Genomic DNA, 22,517 nt, shown 5'->3' on the forward strand with positions numbered 1-22,517 from the left:
ATGGCCTCCTGGGTCCATTAAAAAATCCCTTGACATGAGTGGCCCCGTTTCATTTCATCTTACGCAAGGGTTGCCTGTTTTTGTGCATCCACCTGATAGTATGTGAATATCCAAGCTTAAATACACACACACACACACACACACACACCACATACTTTCAAATACTCAAGGAACAAATATTCCATAGGAGCCTGTTGTTTTAACTGAGATATTCCAAAGCCATAGCATTCATAAAAGCTTGGGGCAGGAGTTTTAGTTTAGGAGTACTGATGAATGTTTCCCAGGGACACTTTCTTGCAGGCTCACCATAGTAGCTACTGACACAGTTAGCAATTGCCTCACCATGGGTTCCAGAGAGGTATCAATAATCAAGTATAAGGAATGAGAAGTGGGTGAGAAGAGAGCTCAGAGAAAGGGAGGGGAAACTGATGAGTACCTATCTACTGTCAGATAGGGCTCCAAGAATTTTAAAGGTACTATCTCACTTAATGGTTAATAATGGTTATTAATGAATAATAATGGTTATTATTCTCTCTCATTTTACAAGTGAAAAAACTGAACTGTAGAAAGGGTAAGTGACTTGCCCAAAGTGACACAGCTAGAAAGTTTTGGAGGCGAGATTCAACGTAAGTCTGGCTGATATCAAAGTCCCAGGCCCAATGACTTCCACCCTCTGGGAAGGACAGAGGGGAGCAGGGAACCAGGAGGGTGGAGATGGCTGAACTGCTAGTTGCTCTAAATGCTCTAGGAGGGGGTGGGAGGTGAAATCTGACTAACGTTATAACATCGAAACCACACCCAATAGGCGGAAACCACAGACGACAACCCTTCTCTGTCTCAGCACCTCTTCAGACATGTGAACTCCTTATCAGGCCATGTTGTAAGTACTCACAGAGGCCCAGTCTGATACAGACACAGAGATGGTGAAGTTTTGTTGGAAGAGTAGACATTCTACTTTTATGTGCGCTGCCTTAGTCCATCCCCAGAATCCCTATTTTGTGGCTAACTGGAAGTCAGTTTATGATCACTCAAGAACATAACTAGGTTTTTTTTTTTTTTTTTTTTAAGATTTATTTATTTTAGAGAGAGTGCAAGCAGGAGGAGGGGCAGAGGAGAGGGAGAGAGAGAATCTCAAGCCGACTCGAGATGAGTGTGGAGCTGGATGCAGGGCTTGATTCCACGAGCTTGAGATCAGGACCTGAGCTGAAGTGAAGAGTCAGATGCCTAACTGACTAAGCCACCCAGGTGCTCCACTAAGATTTTTATAAATCGAAATCCATCCCCCCCCCCAAAAAAAAAACAAAAACTAGGTATGTTCTTCAGTTCTGGTGGTGTTATTGTCACAGTTTGGGCTGCTTCAACAGAATACCATAGACTGAGTGGCTTAAACAGTAAAGAGTTCTCACAGTTGCAGAGACTTGCAGTCTAAGATCAAGGTGTCACCAATTCAGTTCCTGGGGAGGGCTCTCTTCCTGGCTGACTTCCTGCCCATCACAAGAAAGAAAGAGAAAGAGAGTGAGCTCTGAGCTTTTCCTCCTCCTCTTCCTTTTTTAAGCTTTTATTTACTTAAGTAATCTCTACACCGAACATGGAGCTCGAACTCACAACCCCGAGATCAGTAGTTGCAAGGTCCTCCACCTGAGCCTGCCAGGTGCCCCTCTTCCTCTTCTTTAAGGACCCTGATCTCATCTTGGAGGCCCCACCCTCATGACTTCACCTAATTACCTTAGAAGGCCCCACCTCCTAATATCATCACACTGGAGGTTAAGGTTTTAACATTTGCATTTTGAGGTGACACAAACATTCAGTCCACAATACTAACAATAACAAGTCCACACACACACAGCTTAGCAGCTGGCAAAGTGAATTCACATAAACCACCTCATTTGCACCTCATGATCCTTACCGGTGAGTTAGCTATTTTTATTTTCCTTGTTTTACAGATGAGGGAGCTGAGTGGAGAAGGATTCCGTGATTTCCCCAAGGTCACACACCTAGTAAGCGGGGCCGAGGTGAGGTGCAAATTCAGGTCTTCTCGTTCCAGATGCCGTGTTCTTTCAACTGCAGCAGAAATCAGGCCGTTCTGCCCCTGGTATGAACAACAGCAGGAACAAAGCAGAAACAAGAACTGGTGTTTACTTCGTGCTCTGCTGTGGCCCATCTCTTTGAAAACAGTATCGCCTCGGGTAGGTATTATGATTCTATTTTATGTCCCAGAAAAACTTAAAATCATCAGGCCTAAGTCACTCTTCCAGATCACGCAGCTAGTCTATGACAGAACAAGTATTTGAACCAGGTCTGGCTGAACCTAGAGATTATGCTCGTAAACCCTCTGCTCTTTGAAATGCTCTTTGGAAAACAGTTTGTAAGATGAAAATACTCTGTTAGACACATTTACTGAGATTTTAGCAGAAATGGATCTTTTGCCTTTTAAAAAGCGTTAGCGTCCTACAATGTACTCCATTGAAAGCCCTATTTTCTAGGCACTGCAGATGGAGGACAGATGTTTCTTTATGCTCTGAAAGGTCCACTCTATGTAGCCGACCATAATGAGATTGTATCTTGTTCTGAATGTTTCAGAAAAATGGCAATGGACAGATTATTCCAAACGAAAGCCAAATCAAAGGAGTTACTGCATAGATTTGATGAAAACAACAGGATGTTATTCAGTGGTTTGGGTGGGAACTTTTCATTTCAGAGTTCACTCTGAACCACACAGACATTTTCAGATGTGTTCGACCCTAAAATTCAGCCTGAAGTCAGAGAATTGCGTGTATGTGCGATTGAGATTTCTGTGATGGGGTGGGGTGCCCGAGGTTTAGGGCGTGCAATGCTGGACTTTATTTCACTATGATACAGAATTAGAGGTAGAGTCAAGTGCTGAAGGAGCACCCAAGTTCAAGGGAGCGTTTCCAGATTTGGTTGAGTTTTTGCATAGCGTCTAGAATCAGATCTGAAATCAGATCCACTAAAGCAGATTGCTTTGCTTACTAGCTCTGTGTGTTTTGGTAAAACATTTAACTTCCTCGAGCCTTAGTTTTCTCATCTGTAGAACGGGCGTAAGATGTTCATCCTTTAATTTCAGCAGACGCATTGCACCTTAAAATACTGTACCCAATGTTCTACTTCCTTACGCTGTTTCTTTGCCCACAAGCCTTCAATGACTTTATCGTTTTCACAGTCCATCCACAAAAGTACCCACTAGTAGTTTCTGCAGTTAGGCATCCTGGCTAACCCACTGGCCCCATGACACAGTTTGCCGATGCCTGGCTTTCTGCCATTTACTTATTCTGCACCTGCAACATGCGACACACTGTACTTGTTGAAGGGGATTTAAAAAAAAAAAAAAGGAACAAGATTTGGTTTCTGTCATCAGTTTAGTGAGGAGGGAATCTATAATTAAACTCATTACATAGTTATTCAGAATAAAAGCACCTAACTACAATTTCGGAGAAGGAAAGTGGTAGGAGAAGGTGTTGGAGACAAAATGATATTTCATCTTCGTCTTGAAGAATAAATGTAGTCTTGACAGATACACAGATAGATGATGACGGGTAGATAGATGACAGATACTATTCCATATTTCCATGGATGGAAGGAACTTCTGGTGGAGAGAACAGCGTGGGCAAAGACACATGGAAGTTGAAGAAAGGCCTGGTAAAGAGGACTGCCATGTAGTTCCATACGATGGGCTTGCAGGAATGCATGTGGGAAGTCCAGCACTGCCCAGAGCATTTGGATTCTGGCCAAAAGAAAACCACTGGGGTCAGGTCACATCACTGCTGTGTTAAATCCCACAGGGCCCAAAAGGGCAAGAACATTAACATTTGCAGTGAGTCACACGTAAACGACTGTGTTTGCGGAAGTCTCTCTCAGTGTACTGAGGCTGGGGACACCTTTCATACCGCCTGACAGTGAAAAGTCAACACAGTTACATTTATGCTATCATTCTGGCCATGTGGCGCTGGATTTAATTTGTTCAAGCTTCTATCTGGTTACAGAGACAAGGCTTTTTCCTTTAAATCACACTGCCTGGCTGTGGGTGGGGGCAGCTAATGGTGTGACCACGGTACATGGTCCCAAAAGAGACTCCTACTGCCCTGTTCTCAGCAGCAGCCTGAGTGGTGATGGATAAATCCTGTTACCAATGGGCAACCCAACATACCATCCTCTTCACTGTGACTTGGCTACCCAATTGCCTCCAGGGATGTGTAGGTGCTGCCTAGGGCAAGGCCTGTTTTTTCAGCCATCTCTTGGCCAGAGAAGAGAGGGAGGAAAGAAAGGGCCCATGTGCTCCTGATGGATGAGGTTCTCCTTTTTCTGATCCAGGATACTTTTTTCATTTGGAAGAGAACATCTCATTCACATGTCAGCCAGTCAGATGGTCAGATACTTGTCGAGCATCTCAAAGCCAGGAGCCAAGACTTCTGGTAGCTATGGATGCTGTCCACACCAGTTTTACAATCTAGTCAGGAACACAGACATTTAACAAGTAAGTCACTGAAGTGATGGATACCTCAAAGTAGAGTGTCAGTTGCAATGAGAACACACGACAGGGGACCCTGAACATGGACCTGGTTGGGAGCCGCTATACTGATGAAGTGACGTTTTACCTCAAGAACTGGATGAACAGGAGTTAGCTAGGCCAAGGGAGCAAGGAAGAGCCTTCTAGGCAAAGAATACATATGCAAGATCGAGGTGGGAAAGGGCTGGTTTTAAGAGTTTCTACCATATTTGGAGGAAAAGTAATCAGAGCTAACCCGAAGAGAGCACCTACTAGGGTCAGACAGGAGGCTCAGCATTTTAGATAATCTCATGGAATCCTCCTAAAGTCATGCTTCCATGAAGATGGGGCCCTGTTTGTCTTGTCCCCGTTGATCCCACTGAATCCTCAACACTTAGGGCAGCAGCAGGGTAGGAGCAGACACTTGATATTTGTAGACTAGAGCTCACATTTTATGGAAGAGGAAACTGAGGCTCAGAGATATAAGTGTGACTGGTGGAGAGAGGACTCCAAGCCAGGGTGGAGCTCAGCGCCTTCCCGGTAGCCTGCTGCTTGGCCGCCTGTGTAGGACAATGATCTTGCTTTCTCTTCTTTGAGACACAAGGGAGCCCAAGCCCAGCCCTGGAACAGTTCTGAGCTGGGCACCAGGGGACAGAGGAGAGGTCCACAGCACACAGCTCCAGGACAGCCCACCACAGGGCCGGTGAGGCCGACGGCCACACGATTTGGTGTGGGAGCTGGCAGCCGGTTGGAGCTGTACCCTAAATGCAGGGAGAAGCCGACATGTCCCAGCCCAACTAAGACCAGAGGTACCGCTCTCCCACTGAGCGTGTCTGCTGCTTGGACACTGAGGCCCAGAGCCCCATGGAACAGAAACCTGAGAACTGAAAACTTGGAGGTATCCATGGGCCCCAAGTCAGACTCTGGGCTCAGTGCCAGTGGTGATGGGTTAGCTCAGATTTCCGGCTTTGGGACTAAAGCCCAAGAGGGTCAAGTACCTCACAGGACACCTCTTCACCTGTGCAACCTCAGGACATTTGTCATTACTGGGAACTGTAGCCTGAGCGTGGTGAAGGCCCTCCTGGTGCGGAGGCATGGCAGGGAGCGCTTTAAAATAATCCCAACCTCCTTCGCTTGCTATTATGCTTTAGGTCCTTTAGTGAATAAAAGTCTTATTCATATGCCATAAAAATGAGTCATTTCAAAAGCTCAAAAATAAATGTATGATGTACTCAAACTCTTAAGAAAATTAATATTAACCCTAATCAACACTTCCTACTCACTGAGCATTCCATGTAGATCAGAACAGTAGAGTCGCAGGCACCCTAGGGAACACCTCAGTTCACCCTCTCATTAGGCTCAGTTAGGCCCGGCCCCTGAGCATGCTGATATATGCAAATCATGCTGGAAATGCCATCCTGAGGGCAGATGCTAAATTCCAGAAGTCACAGGGATCCCACATCCTCTCCCCTGATGAGCCAGCCTCCAGCATCCTCAGCACCACCAGATTCCCCGAGTCACAGCTCACCCTGAGGGAGAAATGTCTTATTTCCCTACACATATTTCAGGCATGGGCCCAGCCAGGGTCTCCGCTGGTTATGCCGAGGCAGCACCCAAGCCATCTGGCTCATTTCCATCCTCGCAAAAAAAAATTCCCCATGGAGCCTCTTTTCTAAGCTGGAGGAATTAGACTTACCACCAGAAAAAAAAAAAAAGGGCTAATTTCTTTCATCTTCTAGAAGAATATAAAAACAACTAATGTGATTGCACAAAGTTGCCTGGTAAGTAAGCTTCCCTTCCTTAGCAGAGCTCAGTGGAGAGTGGAGGACAGGCACCATGTAAGCGCTGTAGTCCCACTGTGTGCACGGACTCCGGAGACAGCTGACCCGACATGCCCCTTGCCTTGAAAGGCAGGCATTCTGAAGAGGCCAAAGGCAAATGCCAAGGGAATCAGTGCTTTAGGGAGTGGGTTCTTTGCTTGGGTTAAGGCTTTTTTCCATGTTCAGCTGTGCACTCAGCTAAAAGGCAAAGCCAGGGAGGGACACACCATCAGCTTGGGGTGAGAAACACAGCTTCTTATCTGGAGCATGGCATGAATTCAATAAGGACAGCATAACCCGCTCCTCCAAATGTCTAAATCAGCAGAACGAATTTAGCCTGCACTCTGATTGGTAGTCATTTTGCAAGTCTAAAATGTTGCCAGCATTTCCTTATAATAAACCAGGACTCTCGGAGAGTTAAACTGCAATTCTGTTGTAAGACCCAAACTGACTGTGAGCCTCATCTGTACCTTGAAACAAAAACCAAAATGTTAACAACTCCTCTTAACGGGATGAGGGTCTTTATCCAACATCTCCCACAGGACTCAAAATTCACAATGGCATGCCGTTCTTCTAATGATTGCAAATGTGCTCAGGGTTTAGGTTAGGACATTTAAATAAAAACAGCATCTTTCAAAAATAACCACATTTAAAAATACATTCGCGCTTTGGATGAAGTTTTATATTTACACTAAAGGGTGTTTGAAGCTGTGTCTGTGCATGTGCGTGTATGTATGCCAATCTTTTTCCAGATTATTCAGAGCCCGTACATCATAAAGGATAGAAAATCGTATTAGATGCCGAAATCCTCAGCTGTACTCACAACCCTTGCCATACGACCATGACAGTGTGCACTATAGAACAAGTGGAGATTTAGTGCTACAGAGTCCCCAGTTCAAAACCTGGCTCCGCCCAAACCTAGGCAATCTCTTATAGAACCTAATAGGTCATTTAACTTGCCTGGACCTATTTCTTTTTCCATTTAAAGTGGAGATAATGCCTATCTTAGTATGTTCTAAGCATTAAGGTTATTTATAAAGTCTATGGCAGATGCTCAATATGGTGACTATTGAAGATGTCTATTTTGGAGTCTAGTTTTCTTGTAGGTGAAATGGGGACAGGAACCTAAAGTGCTTAGCGCCCAGTAATGCACTGTGCACAGGGAGGGGTTGTTATCAAGATGCAAGACGCAGCTCAGATGAATGCAGCTTGTTAGCAGAGGCACAGGACTGGAGTTAGGGAGGTGGCCTGGGTGCTAATCTCAGCCCTTCCACTCTGGTTAAATACAGATTTTCAGTGCTTCTGAGGACCAGCCCACAGAATGCAAAGAATACCCAACGGAGGGGACAAACAGCTAGGTGCCAGCTCCCTCAGACAGTGGGTCTGTGATCTCAAACGAACCAGTTAGGTTTTCTTCAGAAAAGTCTACGTGGTTCCTTCCAGCTGGAAAGTTCTAAAATTCTAGAATTACATTTGGGAATGAGGGAGCAAATGAAATGGACAGGAAGTGACTCATTGGCTCAGGAGAAAACAAGTAGGACAGACCTGGAGCAGGAGGAAGCAAGGGGCTTACAGTGAAGGGAAGAGAGCAGTGAGCTCTGAAAACCAGAGCCTCATCTGTGAGACTTCAAATTCCACGGGGGGCCCAAGAGGACACAGTGCTGAGGTCAAGTGCTCTTTACCTACAACTCTGTAGGAACAGGCTTTGCAGACCTGTAGGTGGAATAGGATTCCTCTTCTGAACAGTCATGAGACCTTGGAAAATGTTACCATTTTCAAGTCTGTCTTCCCATCTGTAAAATAGGAATAACACACCAAATAAGACCATCGGATGGATCGAGCTAGCACAGAATAAGAGCCTGCTACGTACGTGGCATGTGGCAGGTGCTAAATAACATTATTGCTCTGTTCCACTAGGCTATTTCCCCTTCGGCGTGGACACCAAGCTGAAGGAGCATGGACAAAATAATTAGATTTTTATCTTTTCTCAGTTTGAAATCATTAACGTGGTTCATGATGTACTGATGATGCCCAGGTATCACAAGCCTGGGAAGCTTTCCTCGAGCCGCTTGATGCAGACTGAGTCAATTCTCCTCCACTTGGCTGCTTCTTCAGCCTTTTCCTTTTCACAGAGCAATTGCCAGAGACTGGCTCCGTCTATTGTGAAAAGGGTGACAGGACTTTGTTTTTTCTCTTCTCCCCACAATGATCTAGGTGGTTTCCCTGGGAAGCACTATAGAAACAGCAAGACAAGGGTGTGAATCCAAACCCGGTTCAGGCAAAGGCTAGGAGACGCCACTCACACAGGGGGCATTTGGTTCTCCTGGGGTCTAAACATTTGCCTCAGGTACTAATTTACACAGAACTAATACCAATGAACTAATTGGAATTAGGGGACCAGTTAAGTCAGGTTTCCATATGCAATTCTTTAGGTTACCAGCCTAAGGAATACAAATTGGTCTTACTCCCATTCTGTATATTGAAGAAGTCTCTTATTTGGAATTTGAAATTATGGTAAGAAACCACCTTTCAGGAGGGGAGCATCTTGTTAAGCAAAAGACACTTATTCTGGTGAGCACAAGCTAAAATGTCATTCTTAGTATGACTTAATATTCTCAAAGATGGCATTTAGTAATGGGTGAGGACATGTAAGCATGGAGTATGTAATTAGGAAAATGCTAAATAGCACAACCAGAGGAGGGGTAGAGGAAGAGGGAGGGAGAGAGATCTGGAAAGGGAGAGAGGGTGGGGGCCAGGAGAGTAAGGTGCTTCAGCACTTGCAAGGGGAAAAAGGAGAGGTGAACCCCAGCAGCTGCCAGGCCTCCTCAGGGGGCCTGGGAGGAGATTCTCACCCCGGGTGTCTGACAGAAATGCTATGAGCCTTGAGAACTCTCATTGGCCCTACAACTCCTGCCTCCAGCTGTCCCTACCTTACTCTTGAGAGTCTTGTTTTGGGAGAAGGGAATAATTAGGGACACAAAAGTTTATGCTTTTTAAATTTTTATAGATTTTATTTATTTAAAAGAGAGAAAGAGAAGAGAGAGCTAGGGGAGGAGGAAAAGGAGAGGGACAAGCAGACTTCATGCTGAGCTTGGAGCCTAATCTCACAACCCTGAGATCATGACCCGAACTGAAATCAAGAGTTGGGTGCTCAATTGACTGAGCCACTCAAGGGCCCCCAAAGTTCATGACTTTTACTAATGGAAGATCAATTCCCTTATCTCTACCAAATGCATATTGAATATTCGGAGCAGGTTTTTAAAAGGTGCCAAATTCTTACCTGCCCAGGGCCCCCACATGCCTGGTCTGGTCCTGGTGTCGGGCTCTGCATGAGGCTTTCCAAGTGCATCTCATTTGAGATGGAGTCACTGGGATTAAGTGGGGGCCCTTGAATTGTCAAGAGCTTACCTTGGGGGGCTGCCTTTGATAAAGGCAAGGCAAGGAGAAACAGAATAAAAGGGGAGGAAGTAGAAGCCAGTCAACTTCTATATGACTTACTCTCAGCTCAGCAGCAGAGGGAGGCAGAGAGTAAAAAACGGTGTGTGGCAGGCCGTACTCGCACAAACAATAGGCATGTGTAAAAAGGCAAACAAAATTTAAGGTGTTTACTTTAAGAAATAATCTGAAAAGCTTCTGAGTAGCACACAGGCAGTCCTACAGAATCATTGGTATTTGGGAGGCAGGACTTATGATTCTAGTTAGTCCAGAGGATGAGGAGGCGACACAGGGTGAAGAGACTGTAATTAAAAAAAAAAAAAAAAAAAAACGAAGAATATGCGTTTTAGAAAATGAATTTTTTCTTTCTCATCTTTCTTTGGCATCAGATCTATCTTCTTTTGTGAACAGAGGGCTCGAGTTCAAGGTGTGCCTCTGTGCTTCTGGATAACCAGCTTTTCTGCAGAGCCCCCGGGGGAAGGGGGGGGACAGAGGCTGCAGTATTTGAGAGGACCCCAGGAGAAGGGGAGCGGGTCCGCAATAGCAGGGGCACAGCCTCTCCCCTCCCTCACCGCATGCTGGAAAGGCAGGTTGCAGCGTGGAAGGGAATGCCGAAGAATGTGGCTTCTGCATGCCCGGTCACTGCCCTGGAGGCCCTGGCAGTCCCCGAATGGCTGCTGAGGTCTTATGTCAGACGCTGGCCTCCTTCCCTCAGCAGGTCTCCCAAAGCTTCGAGGTGGGCCCGCGCCTTTCTCGAAGTACCGCATTTCCAGGGTAAAATCCGGCCATCTGGTGTCAGCAGCATCACTTTCCTTCACAATCTGCTTCAGTTTACATCGAGTTCTGTCCTCCAGCAGAGAGGAGTCTTTTATCAGCTTTCTAATGTGCTCCTGAAAGGGTAAGTTGGGGGGCTGGGGGGTGGGTATGAGCTTGAGAGGGAGACAGAGAAGAAAGTCTTGTCTCCAGAAGGAACTATCATATGCTTATTTCCCCCAATAATTCCATTTCCCCCCTTTACTAAAGCTTATTAAAAAAAAAAAAGATTTTATTTATTTATTCATGAGAGACAGAGAGAAAGAGGTAGAGACACAGGCAGAGGGAGAAGCAGGCTCCATGCAGGGAGCCCGGTGTGGGACTCGATCCCAGGACTCCAGGATCAGGCCCTGGGCCGAAAGCAGATGCTCAACCACTGAGCCACCCAAGGATCCCCTACTAAAGCTTCTTAAAATTTTGTCTTGCAGTTCTTTACTTTTTATTGATCTGGTCCATATTAGTGTTCGTGCTAAACTAACAGTGCATGGAGAAATGAGAGCAAAGAAGAGAGGGAGAACTGGGGTGCTTTGTGAGCATCAGTCCCCAAGGATGAGCACCACTGGAGAGACTGACCTATTTAGAAAGATCGTTGTCTAGGATCAATCCAGCTTTTTGGGGGGCTTGTTATTTTGGGATCATTGTAGCATATTTTGAAAACTCCAACTCTTGTTATGAGATTCACACGTAAATCTAAAATTGATCTGGTGAATGATATAACCATACAACAGCACAGGGACAAATCAGTACAGTCAACTTCTTCCAACATTTAATCTGTTTTTATTTGCCATTTGTTATAAAAATTGAATCTTTGTTTTACACAAAAGGTACTTTAAAACAGTAAAGGTTACCAAAAACCACTGAATCTCAGGCAAAGGGATTCACCACCAAAATGCAGATTTACATGGTAAACCTGAGGGCCAGAAATATTCAACTTACAAAAAAAAAATCTTATGTTTTCTAATAATTCATTACCAGAAGCAAAACCCGGTTATGTACATGTTTCAAAATATGTGACAAAGATAAAATAACAAATGCCAGCTCTCACCGTGAAGCTAACCAAAGAAAATGTCTCTACCCAAGATTGGCCCATTATTTCACACAGAGTGAAACATTTGAGGAGCTTTAAAAATATTTAAACATAAATATTTAGGTTTACATACAACACGCATATGCACAAACATATCCATTCTAATTCTATGCCCCTTTATATTTTTTAAATTGCACCATCTCTGTTAGAGATAATATAGAACATGCAGGAGGCATTCATAATTTTTTTTTCTCAGCAGTGGTGTATTATACAAATCAAATGCAACACTTAAACATGAATTAAGTTCAACTGGAAGCTATCTCAACTCAGTACTTCAGCTCATATAGTCGGTGTTAACACTTTAGTGTTGATGAAATTGTTCATATTAAAATAAAAGTTGAGGAGAATGTTGTCCATTACCAAAGGTACTGAGCAGATAGTTCCCAGTGGATGTAAGAGTGATGGACCAGAAACAGGAAGAAACCAATTAAACAGGTCTGCAGGTTTTCACTGCTTTCACATTCAACTGAAGATAAGAAATAATTATATCCAGGACATTTTCCAACAGTCATGAGTTTATACCATTTCACGTATATAATGTCTTCATAATTCAAACGAGGATACAAAGTAGCTCCTCCCCCTCCCATCGGCCTTCCTCTTGTTTCCAGAAAGAAATGAACACAGATTTTGATGCGATATACAGTTCCTGGAAACAAAGTGGACTTACAGTTATATTCTCATGCTTTTGGTAGGGATGAGAAATCATGGAATCAATCAGCTCTAAATACTGCAGGGATGGGTAAAATGGAACTACTCAATTAGGCCTCATTAAAGGCCCTGGCTTCCCCCCAAATAAATACATGCTCAAGTATCACTGCGAGTTCTTTAGCACAAATCTATTCTGTTCTATACAAGTGCTGACCAACTTTAAGGAGGTGAGTGAGTAGAGAGGGGAAGCAACATACCTATGCAGTTAGGATGATGCTAAGAGAATGTGAAGATGGAAGGAGCGTTTTATTGAAAACACAAGGAAATAAAGCTCTAAACCCACAGAATAACTGTTTGATTATTTTAATGGTTTCTGAACCCATCATTATGCAATATTCTACTTAAACATACAAAATTTGAATCATGAAACACAGGAAGAACAGAAACAAATATTGTCACTCTCAAACAATAATATTATGCAGATAACTCACTGCAGCTTACCACAGCACAGTAGTAAGCTTACCACACAAACTGAAGCCACGCCACAGCGCTGAGAGCCTACGGATCTCTATTTACCCTGTTTAACACAAACATTTGTTAAGTGATAGTGAAGTATGGTGACATCCAGGGAGAAAAATTAAGACTGAGGATGAAGAATGAAAACACAGTATCTGTGTGCCACACAGATGTATCCTAATGTAGGTTAGGGAGAGAACACCATACCTTACCAGCAGTGCTCAAAACTGCCTATGGTGCGTGTGTCTCTATGTGTGCAAAAGCTCATCTGTGTGTGTCTGTGTGCGTATGCAATTAAAACGAACCTATGCCATTGCTAGCATAAGTCATCAACTTTGTTCTGAACAACATCCCCATGTATTTTTTTTTTGGAAAATGAACTATGCATTCTTGGAAATCATATGCCAACTGAAGTGCATAATTGAATAAACTGCATTTTCCTCATTGAAAATCCTCTTAAATGGATATGAACACTTGCAAAATGAAGATCTGCTCCAACAATGCAGTAAAGGTGGCATCAAACACCACATTTTCAAATGTCAAGTGGTGGTCTCAGAGTTCATTGCATCGAGGCTATGTTATTTCAAAAGCTACCTAAACACTGGTGTGTAAGATTGAAGTAAAACAGAAATCTAAAGACTATGGCATCAAGGAATAAGATTTGTACCAGTAACTATACCCTAGTGTTTGGAAAGCAGCTTACAATATTCATTATTGATCCTGATGGTAAGTAATATGCTTCCAGAAATTGAGAGAAGCGATAAGGAAGATTTAGTTAATGACTTTTGCGGGTGAACACAACCAGTGTGCCTAGCTGTGGAGAAGTTCTAGTTTGTGAGAATGGCAGCAAATCTGAAATCTGTTTTGAAAACTCTTCTTTATGGAGGGGGGTGGAGTTTTTCAGAGAAACGATGGCTAATATATGGCCACAAGCATTTAAATACCTCTCCACGCATTGTATTCCATATTCCAAAAACTTAAGATAAATCCTACCCAACACTGCAATCAGTACACATGACAATTTTATTGTGAAACATTAAAATGGCCATTAACTTACATTAAAAAAATGGAAATAACAAAAACCCAAGATATAGTCAGAATGTGTTTTCTAAAGTCCTAGAAGAAAGTTTCATCAGTTATGCCTGGGTCCCTGAGAACTTGAATGTTCTGACTAAAGGCAAGTTTTGGTAAGAATTAACATTTTTACACTGTTCTTTCTCCTTCAGAATAAAAATAATGTTTTAGGCAGCTTTTGGTGTTTACAGTTTTATAGCTCATATTATTCAATTTACATTTGACACAAGCAATTACTTTCTCTGAGTGTCAGTTCAGGGGTGTGTGGTAGGTGAGGGGAGCTACATTTTGCTATCATTTAAAGACTCACTTTCATCTTTCTGGGAGGGGCAGAGCAAGAAACAACATATCACACATCACAATTCCATGCTTACAGTATTCACCCATAATGTTTTCCAGTTTTGTCTAGATGCAGTTAATAGGTTACTTCATAGTTAACATCCAAAATGAGACAGGCATCATAATGCCTAGACCCATTAGAGAAAAACATGGTAAGAATGTACATTTCCGCAAAATGAATCCATTGATTTTATTCATTTTACAATATGCATGATAATAGAAGGCTAAACACAAAGCTCTTTATTAAAAAAAAGAGAGAGAGAGAGAGCAAAATGTATTCCAGGGAAGTTAGACAAAGGCATGAGATGAATTTCAGTTAAATGGATATACTTCTTTGTGAGCTTTGAGAATTCTTAAATACTGAATCGAGGTGGAGTGTTTTACATTATAATCATATCTAGAGATCATGCAGATTTTGAAGAAAAGTATTTTGCTTTAAGCCTTAATTTCTCCAAGTGTTTTTGAAATCAACTTTAAGGATTCAAATCTGTACCTCTCCCCTCCATCACAGTTTTTGAAGTAATTAATTGTACCCGTACAATAGCACAGCAACTAGGGAAGAGAGAGGTAGATGATGTGGCCATCCTCTTATAAGGAAACCCCCCAAATATTTTAGGGCAGAAACACAAGGCTTTTGTTATCCAAAAGTAATTAGTTGCAGAGTAGAAAAACATTCTGGAGCAGGATGCACACAAATATGCGACTCGAGAGCAGCCAAAACCAAGTATATTAACAGTGAATTCTTAAAGAAATGCATGTGTTCTCTGTACCTTACAAAAATTATTTTCACAGATTTTGAATCCAAGATTATGCCATGGAAAGTATATGTTTTACATTTAATAGAAAAATTATTAGCAAATAAAAAAGGCTCTGCTGATACGTCTGAATTAATTTTAGGAAATAGGAGTAATTTTCAGGATGCCCCGAGGGTGACCTGTCCTAAGTACCCTGTTCTTTTCTATGGAAGGGCCAAAGGCAGGCACTTTTCTCAGGGTTCACCCTCGTTTGGGGGCTTTTGTTAGGATTCGCCATTGTTAAGAGAAAACAAGGTGAAGGAAGACTCGAGTGGGCTGGGACAGGAAATAAAATCAAGCCAAGAAGGAATTCTGTGAAGCACAATGTACACCCTGCCTAAAAATATTTAAGACCATAGATCAAAGACAGTGTTGAGTATACATCAAGGACATACTGATGAATTTATGGTCTAGGTGATAAATATCAAAACAGGAAGAAGCCAGTTAAAACAAGTGTGCAAATAAGTAAGTACTGGGGACTGGGGGAAGGACATGAAGGGATATCGCATCTTCAAGGTAAAAACCGCAAGGCGGAGATTCAGTAATTTCATGTCCCCCATGTCACCCTCGAAGAGTACGTCTCACATCTTAATAAGTTAAAGATCAGTTATTCACAAAACTTTAGTTCAGTGTTAACACTTTTTTACCTGTTTAATTTAGGGCTAGACACTTGAGTTGCTTTCAAGACATTGGGTTATAGTCAAGTCATAATTATTACCCATTTTTCATCTTTATAATGTAGGAAACTTTAGTTCTCGTTTAAAGCCCCGGGGGCACACTTTTAAAAATTTTCTCTCTGGATCAGCATTTATCTAAGCACGTCTGCAAACGTTCTGTCACAGGGAGAGGAAGAGTGTTGAGCAAGTTCTCCTCTACAATCAGACAGCTCCGCTTTAGGGATGGACAGCCTTCCAGTTCAGGAGGAAGTGTTTCCAGGTAATTACCAATGAGCTCCAGATGAGTAAGGTTCGACAGCTCACCCACGTGAGGGGATAAACTCATCAGGCTATTTTTCCCCAAAAGTAAACACTGCAGCTTTTTGCACTGAAACAGCCCATCTGGTAGCATCTCAATCTGGAAAGGGGAAAAGAAAGCAGTCAGTGAAACTGGTTTTCTATGGCCTACGACAATGCATTTACTTATTTATACCCCTACCTTTTCCCACAGACACTTCTGATCATTTACAGGAATACGGAGAACAATGATGATAAATGTGAAGGGGATGGAAAAGAAAAAGGAAACCTAAGAATGTCCTGACTTGACGTGGGTACTGATGCCCCCAAGCACCCCTAAACTCTTGTTGTATACGTGGGTGGGTAAAAGATTTGATTCAGGGCATTCCAACAAGCAATTCTCAAACACAACCTAATTAGTCACCTACTCATTGCCCCTAGGATAAAAAGCAGCAACAACAGTATTTTAGGAAAATCGTGATTATTCTTGAGGCTGAGGATCAGAAGTAAATTGTTCTCAAGAGTCCTCATAAAGAGTTACTGTGTAGTGTAATGAGAAATATCCTCAAAAACATTGTGAGTACAGACACAAGGCTATTTCTAAGGGTTTCTTTTCATTCTATGAAAAGAAAAAATTCGACAGAAGCACAGACAAGAAGATATGATCATATAGACGCACACATTTCATTTCCCTCTACATATGCACTTCTGTGAGTATTTACCCTTCTTCCTGCCCTCTGGCAGTTTCAATTAAATCATGTATCACAGAGAAATAATTTAAAATATGATAAATAGCCTGAAATTAGGTCAACTCCTCCAGCTGCTCAAAGGAGCTGCTCCCCCATGTGGTCGGTCGGTTGCCCGTGAATTTCTAAGCGAGCCACAGTGCATCTGTGAAAGTTGATTGGAAAAGACATCCACGGAAGAGCTGAGAGCCAGCATCCTCAACTCTTGTCATGCCACTGAGAGGGGAGTTTGTACTGGGCGGTGCTGGACAGCACGCAGGCCAATCTATAATGCGGCACAGAGGGTATCTTTGCAACTGTGAAATAGTGCAGGCTTCTTGGTTCAGGATGGGGCTTTGTTAGACACAGGGATGAAAGGGGCACTCAAGAGCTCAGCCTGCACCTCTGATGGGCTAACACAGTCCCACTGAGCCAGCTCTCTGCTGGAATTTCCAGGGCCATCCAGAACTATTCCTCAAAGATAGACATTATACAAACTAAAAAATAGTCAAACTGCATTCAGGAGTGCTCATTATATTTGAAATTCCTCTCTCTTCCATCGTCCACACATACACTCGGTATGGCTATCCTAGGAAATAAATCAAATGATCACCATTGCTAAGTATGGCATTCAATAAAGCTCCTCCTTGTACACCAAAATACTGGGTAGGAGCAAAGGAAAAGTATTGACCCTTCTATTTCGTTCCCTTCTCGAATGCAGATACAAAACCATAACTATGTAGATTTCGATATGGAGCCATGGCAGAGAGATAAGAGAACAGGAGAAATGTAACCCCTTTCTCATGCAACCTCTTCTGGTCATACGCCTGCAGCTCAGAAGTACAGTCAGTGACGTGCAAGTAGAGTAAATAATCCATCCTGTGCAACCCAAGCTCAACCCTGAGAGTGCCTATTAGTGTCTAAGCAATGACTCGGGGAGGCCAGTTGAGAAAAAGAGGGTAGGCTTGGCTCATCTTGATTCAGTAAATGCAGACAGACGGCTCATCTTGATTCAGTAAATGCAGACAGACAGCCTCCTTTCATGCCAGGCTCCCAGCTAGGTGTTGAGGATAAAGTGCTGATAGACAGATGGGTCTTCGAGAACCATGGTCTAATGCAGGGTTTCTCGACGTTGGCACTGTTGAAATTTTGGGTGAGATCATTCCTTTTGTGGGGGGCCCTGTGTATTGTAGACTGTTTGGCAGCATCCCTGGCCTCTGCCTTCTAGATGCCAGTGCTATGCCTCTTCTCAGCTGTGATAATCAAACATGTCTCCAGACAAATGTCTCTTGGGAGGCAAAAGTGCCCCCATTTGAGCGGCACTGGCGCACTGAGAAATACTAAACAATTAAATCAATAATTAGTCTGTCATGGGCGCTGGGAAGGAGGGACAGTAGCAGGGACTGTAGCAGGGACTGCTCCATCTCCTTACTTCAGATAGCCTCCAGATGCCCAGCAAGGACCTTGCTTAATTGGACTCCTTTCCAACTGGGTGAAAACCCTGAAGCCCTTGCCATCATTCTCCTGTCTATCAACACTACCATGTGTTCACCAAACTTCTTTCAAATTTCCAAAGTTGGGATTTTAGCAACTTCTCAGCCCCCTAAGACAGGAGAGGGGTTTCATGAGGCAAGGGGAGCAAGCCCCCAGGGTCCCTCAGCTGTGCTGCTGTCATGAAAGTGAGTCAAGGGCTGTGCTCAGTGGTTCGGTTCTACTTCCTGAGTGCCAAGTGTCCATCTCAGGGACTTTCTTTCAGAGTCAGCACCCAGCTGAGGCACAAAACCTTTCTTCACCTGCCTGAATTCAATTATGTTAAAGAAGGCTGGGGAACTGTGGTAGGGACGCAAGACTTTCCTTCAATTCAGCATTTCTATTCTGAAAAATCTACTTAAACCTTTAAAAATAGTTTACCCTGAAGCTATATTACAAGAATATCAAAAACATTTAAAAAAAAAAAAAAAAACATTTTGCCCAGGCTGATACATTTAATAAAATTTTAGATAGCATTTATTTATTCTGAATTAATTTAACATGCTTTTTCTTAGACAATATGATATACACCCCCCAAAAAGGAAAAAATGACCCTAATGGACTACTGATTTATTTTTTAAAAATCAAAAGAAATGTTTGCAGGCTATCAAGGAGTTGATACACTTCATATGCAGAATGATTTTACAGAATAAATTATAAGTTATACATACAACAAGCTATCAAACTGAAAAAAAGAGAGAAACTAATGCTACATCCTAGAATTCTCTGACAACAAAATATCTTGAACAAATTGTAGTAAAGCCCCCAGAACATCTAAGGAAGGATGGTCCTCCTCCTATATGTATTGCTGACATCTGATAATGAAATACTCCTGTTTCCAGAGGCTGAGACCTTGCTTCAGAATCTGTCTCAATGTCAGATTTCCCTTTTTTCCTAGCTGTTGAACACATCATCTCAGTACATGCTAAGCAAATCCATAAAAGCCATTCATTTCAGGAAACAAAAATGAATATTTCCATTTCTAAGTAGTAGTAGTGATGTCAAAAACAAGCTCCATCACATAAATGATCTTTAGAAGGAATTTCTACTTCCAGCTAGAAGTCTTTGAGTCAATAAAAGAAACACATTAAATGCACAAATGTAGAAGTTGGAAGACCTAGGTGTAAATTGGAATGGTTTTTAAGATTTGAGTGAAACTATTAAGTCCTCCCCCTTTCCTATGCTTCTCCATCACATTCGATACCATCATAATCGAATTACACTTTGGTACTGGCATAGAGAGGCTTCCTCCTCCTCTCCCGTCTCCCACGTCCATCCACACACACCACTGCTTCCCGCGTAACAGCATTTGCCTTGACGCATCTGAGATGCAGTAGAGGGAGTGCCAGAGTGGGAGTCGGATCACTTGGGTTCCATCCCAGATTCATGCCAGGAAGCTTCAGACTTCAGGCAAATCACTCTGAGCATCAGTGTCAGTATCAGTATGAAGGCAGTTACTAGAGCAGAGGTTGGAAAAGTTTTTCTCTAAATGTGTAGGATAGTAATTATTTTAGGCTTTGTGGGTTAAGAAGTAAAACTGGAAATATTATGTAGGTACTTATACAATTAAGAGAGAAAAAATTTCCTACATTTTTAAATGAGGAAATTCAAAATATAATAATGGTTGAGTATAATTTTTTTATAATATAGGCTCACGAATGAGAACAATGGAATTTAGTCATGGATCCTGAGATTTGAATTTCATAGAGTTTTCATGTGAGACAGAATGTTATTTAAACATTTTTTTCCTTAATCATTAAAAAATTTAGAAGATCATTCTTAGGTCGGGGCTGTATAAAAATTTTAAAAACATTCTTAGCTCAGGCCCTGGGTGGGATCAGGCTGCAGTTTGCTGACTTGATTGCCCGTGGTGTTCCTTTCAGATGTAAATCTTTAGATCTTGTTTTGAATTTATAGTCCTACTTCAAAATCATAACTGATTAAACTTTTTAAAGGGGTTTTATTTCTTGATTGTAATCTCCCAACCCTTCTAAATGGGTTACAATTAGAGCGTCCTTTGAAGGTACCAGTTCATGCTAAGTATCACTTTCAAGCTCAAGTCTGACCCCAGCTACTATCTAGTGAACTCAAATCTGAACTTGACTGGCAGTCTTCAAGGCATTCTCCATTCCGACCCACCTTCTAAATGCTCTCATCTCTTATTACATCTGGGTATGCTTGTTGCAATCCTCTGCACATGACCTCTATCCTTCTACATTTCCAAAACCCCCAGAGTCTTAGGAACACTCCTCTCAAGAGTTACTATAAAAAAAAAGAACATTTTGGGTGCCTGGCTGGCTCAGTCAGTAGAGCATATGACTCCTGATCTAGGGGTTGTACGTTTGGGCCCCACACTGGGTGTAGAGATTACTTAAAAATATAATCTTTAAAAAAAAAAAAAAGAACATCTTGCTCAAATCTATTTGGCAAACATTGCATATCATACCCCCCTCTTGGAGAAGCACAATGTATATTCAAATACTAAAGGCTCTAAGGAATCCTGCAGCAAAAACTATGATAAAAATAAATGTTTAGGGGGGCACCTGGGTGGCTCAGTGGTTGAGCATCTGCCTTTGGCTCAGGTGGTGATCCCGGGGTCTTGGGATCAAATACTGCATCAGGCTCCCCACAGGGAGCCTGCTTCTCCCTCTGCCTATGTCTCTGCCTCTCTCTGTCATGAATAAATAAATAATCTTAAAAAAGAGTTAAAAAATAAATGTTTAGTGTTTTGTGTGATAACATCTATTACTACCCTGTGGAAGAAACTCTAGAGTGCCCTCTGTGAATGTCTGTCATTTGGGGGATGCCCACTATCTTCAATGTTTGGAGAATTTCCTACCTTATCTTGGTGGTGGGACTCTTGGTGGGAAGCAGAGTCCACTTCCCATTGGAGGAACTGACAACATCAGATTCCAGTCTTCCCAGATCCCCTTACAGCTTGAATGTGGGGTGGGTGTTCATAAGCTCTGCCAATCAGGTGCTCAGACTTGGACTTTAAATTGGGGCTAGTGTCATAAAGCAGCAGAAACCATGAAGAACTTATTTTATAGGAGGGCAAGGGCTGCAGTAGCAGGAGTATCCAATTTTCAGGGGAAGCACTGTGCCCCTGATGGTCAATGGCAGGATACCCTCACCATTTTGTTTTTCGTGCTAAAAACACCTTTTGGTTATCTAACTTTACGCTTGTTTTCTAAGCTTGATTCTGCAGGATTTTCTGTGATAATGAGACACAACATCCTGTCAATGAATGTCTCTTCTCCTTAACCACAGAGAGCGTTTGTTGCATCCATCCATGAACCTAGTATACTGCCCAACTCTTTAGAAGAGTATTTTAAAAGCTCTCCTTTCAAACAGGAGGGTATTATGCTGAGTGAAATAAGTCAATCGGAGAAGGACAAACATTATATGATCTCATTCATTTGGGGAATATAAAAAGTAGTGAAAGGGAACAAAGGGGAAAGGAGAAAAAATGAGTGGGAAGTATCAGAAAGGGAGACAGAACATGAAAGACTCCTAACTCTGGGAAACGAACTAGGGGTGGTGGAAGGGGAGGTGGGAAGGGGGTGGGGGTGACTGGGTGACAGGCACTGAGGTGGGCACTTGACAGGATGAACACTGGGTGTTATTCTATATGTTGGCAAATTGAACACCAATAAAAAACAAATTTATAAAAAAATATAAAATAATAAAAAAATAAAAGCTCTCCTTTCAGGAAGCTTTACCATGTTTTATTCAAAATGGATGAATCAACTCACATTTTTTAGTATATGCGTATCTAAATATTTACACATCCAATTTCATGTTTTATTTTCTAATTAAAAAAATATTTTGGTCTATCTCATAGAATCTTAAGAATCTCAAAGTTAGAAGGAACCCTGAAACTGAAACTTGAATCCTTGATTCCCTTTAACAACACTCCTACCAAGTGGTTGACAATCTATATCCAGACAGTTTAATTAATAAGAAATCACTTCACCCTTCTCAAAGGTTTAATTTTGAGGCAGCTTTTTGGGAAATATGGGAAATCTTTCCCTTGCTTGTCCTGGTTCTAAGATTCATGGTTACCTGCAAGAAGATTAAGTCTTCCAAATATTTAAAGACCAGTATTGTGAACTATTCTTTTTCTCTTCCTTTCCCAATACTTCCCATCTTTAGGTTAACTATTCCACCGGAGAACTTTTCATCTCTCTGGCTGCTGTCTTCTGAGTGAGTTCCACTTTCTCCATATCCTGATTAAATAAGTCTCTTCACAGTTCTGAGGAGAGTGTTCTTCACCCAT

General features: G+C 42.3%; 1 protein-coding gene and 1 long non-coding RNA gene across 5 annotated transcripts in view; one reads left to right on the forward strand and one right to left on the reverse strand.

Annotated features, from left to right (window-relative positions):
- The first annotated feature begins 1,495 nt into the window (after nucleotides 1-1,495).
- Nucleotides 1,496-22,511, forward strand: LOC140598381 (uncharacterized). The gene is made up of 3 exons (XR_012000782.1): nucleotides 1,496-1,908; nucleotides 2,045-2,186; nucleotides 22,394-22,511. It is a non-coding gene; the product is annotated as an uncharacterized lncRNA (long non-coding RNA).
- Nucleotides 11,330-22,517, reverse strand: part of LRRC8B (leucine rich repeat containing 8 VRAC subunit B) — a 67,907-nt gene continuing 56,719 nt past the window's right edge. For all 4 annotated transcript variants that reach the window (XM_072754670.1, XM_072754671.1, XM_072754672.1 and 1 more), the window contains one exon: nucleotides 11,330-16,104. In XM_072754670.1, coding sequence (XP_072610771.1) covers nucleotides 15,832-16,104 — 273 coding nt within the window. In that variant the 3' untranslated portion in view covers nucleotides 11,330-15,831. The remainder of the gene's footprint in view (nucleotides 16,105-22,517) is intronic.

The sequence above is a fragment of the Vulpes vulpes genome, chromosome 3, assembly GCF_048418805.1.
Source record: "Vulpes vulpes isolate BD-2025 chromosome 3, VulVul3, whole genome shotgun sequence".
Classification (NCBI taxonomy): Eukaryota; Metazoa; Chordata; class Mammalia; order Carnivora; family Canidae; genus Vulpes; species Vulpes vulpes.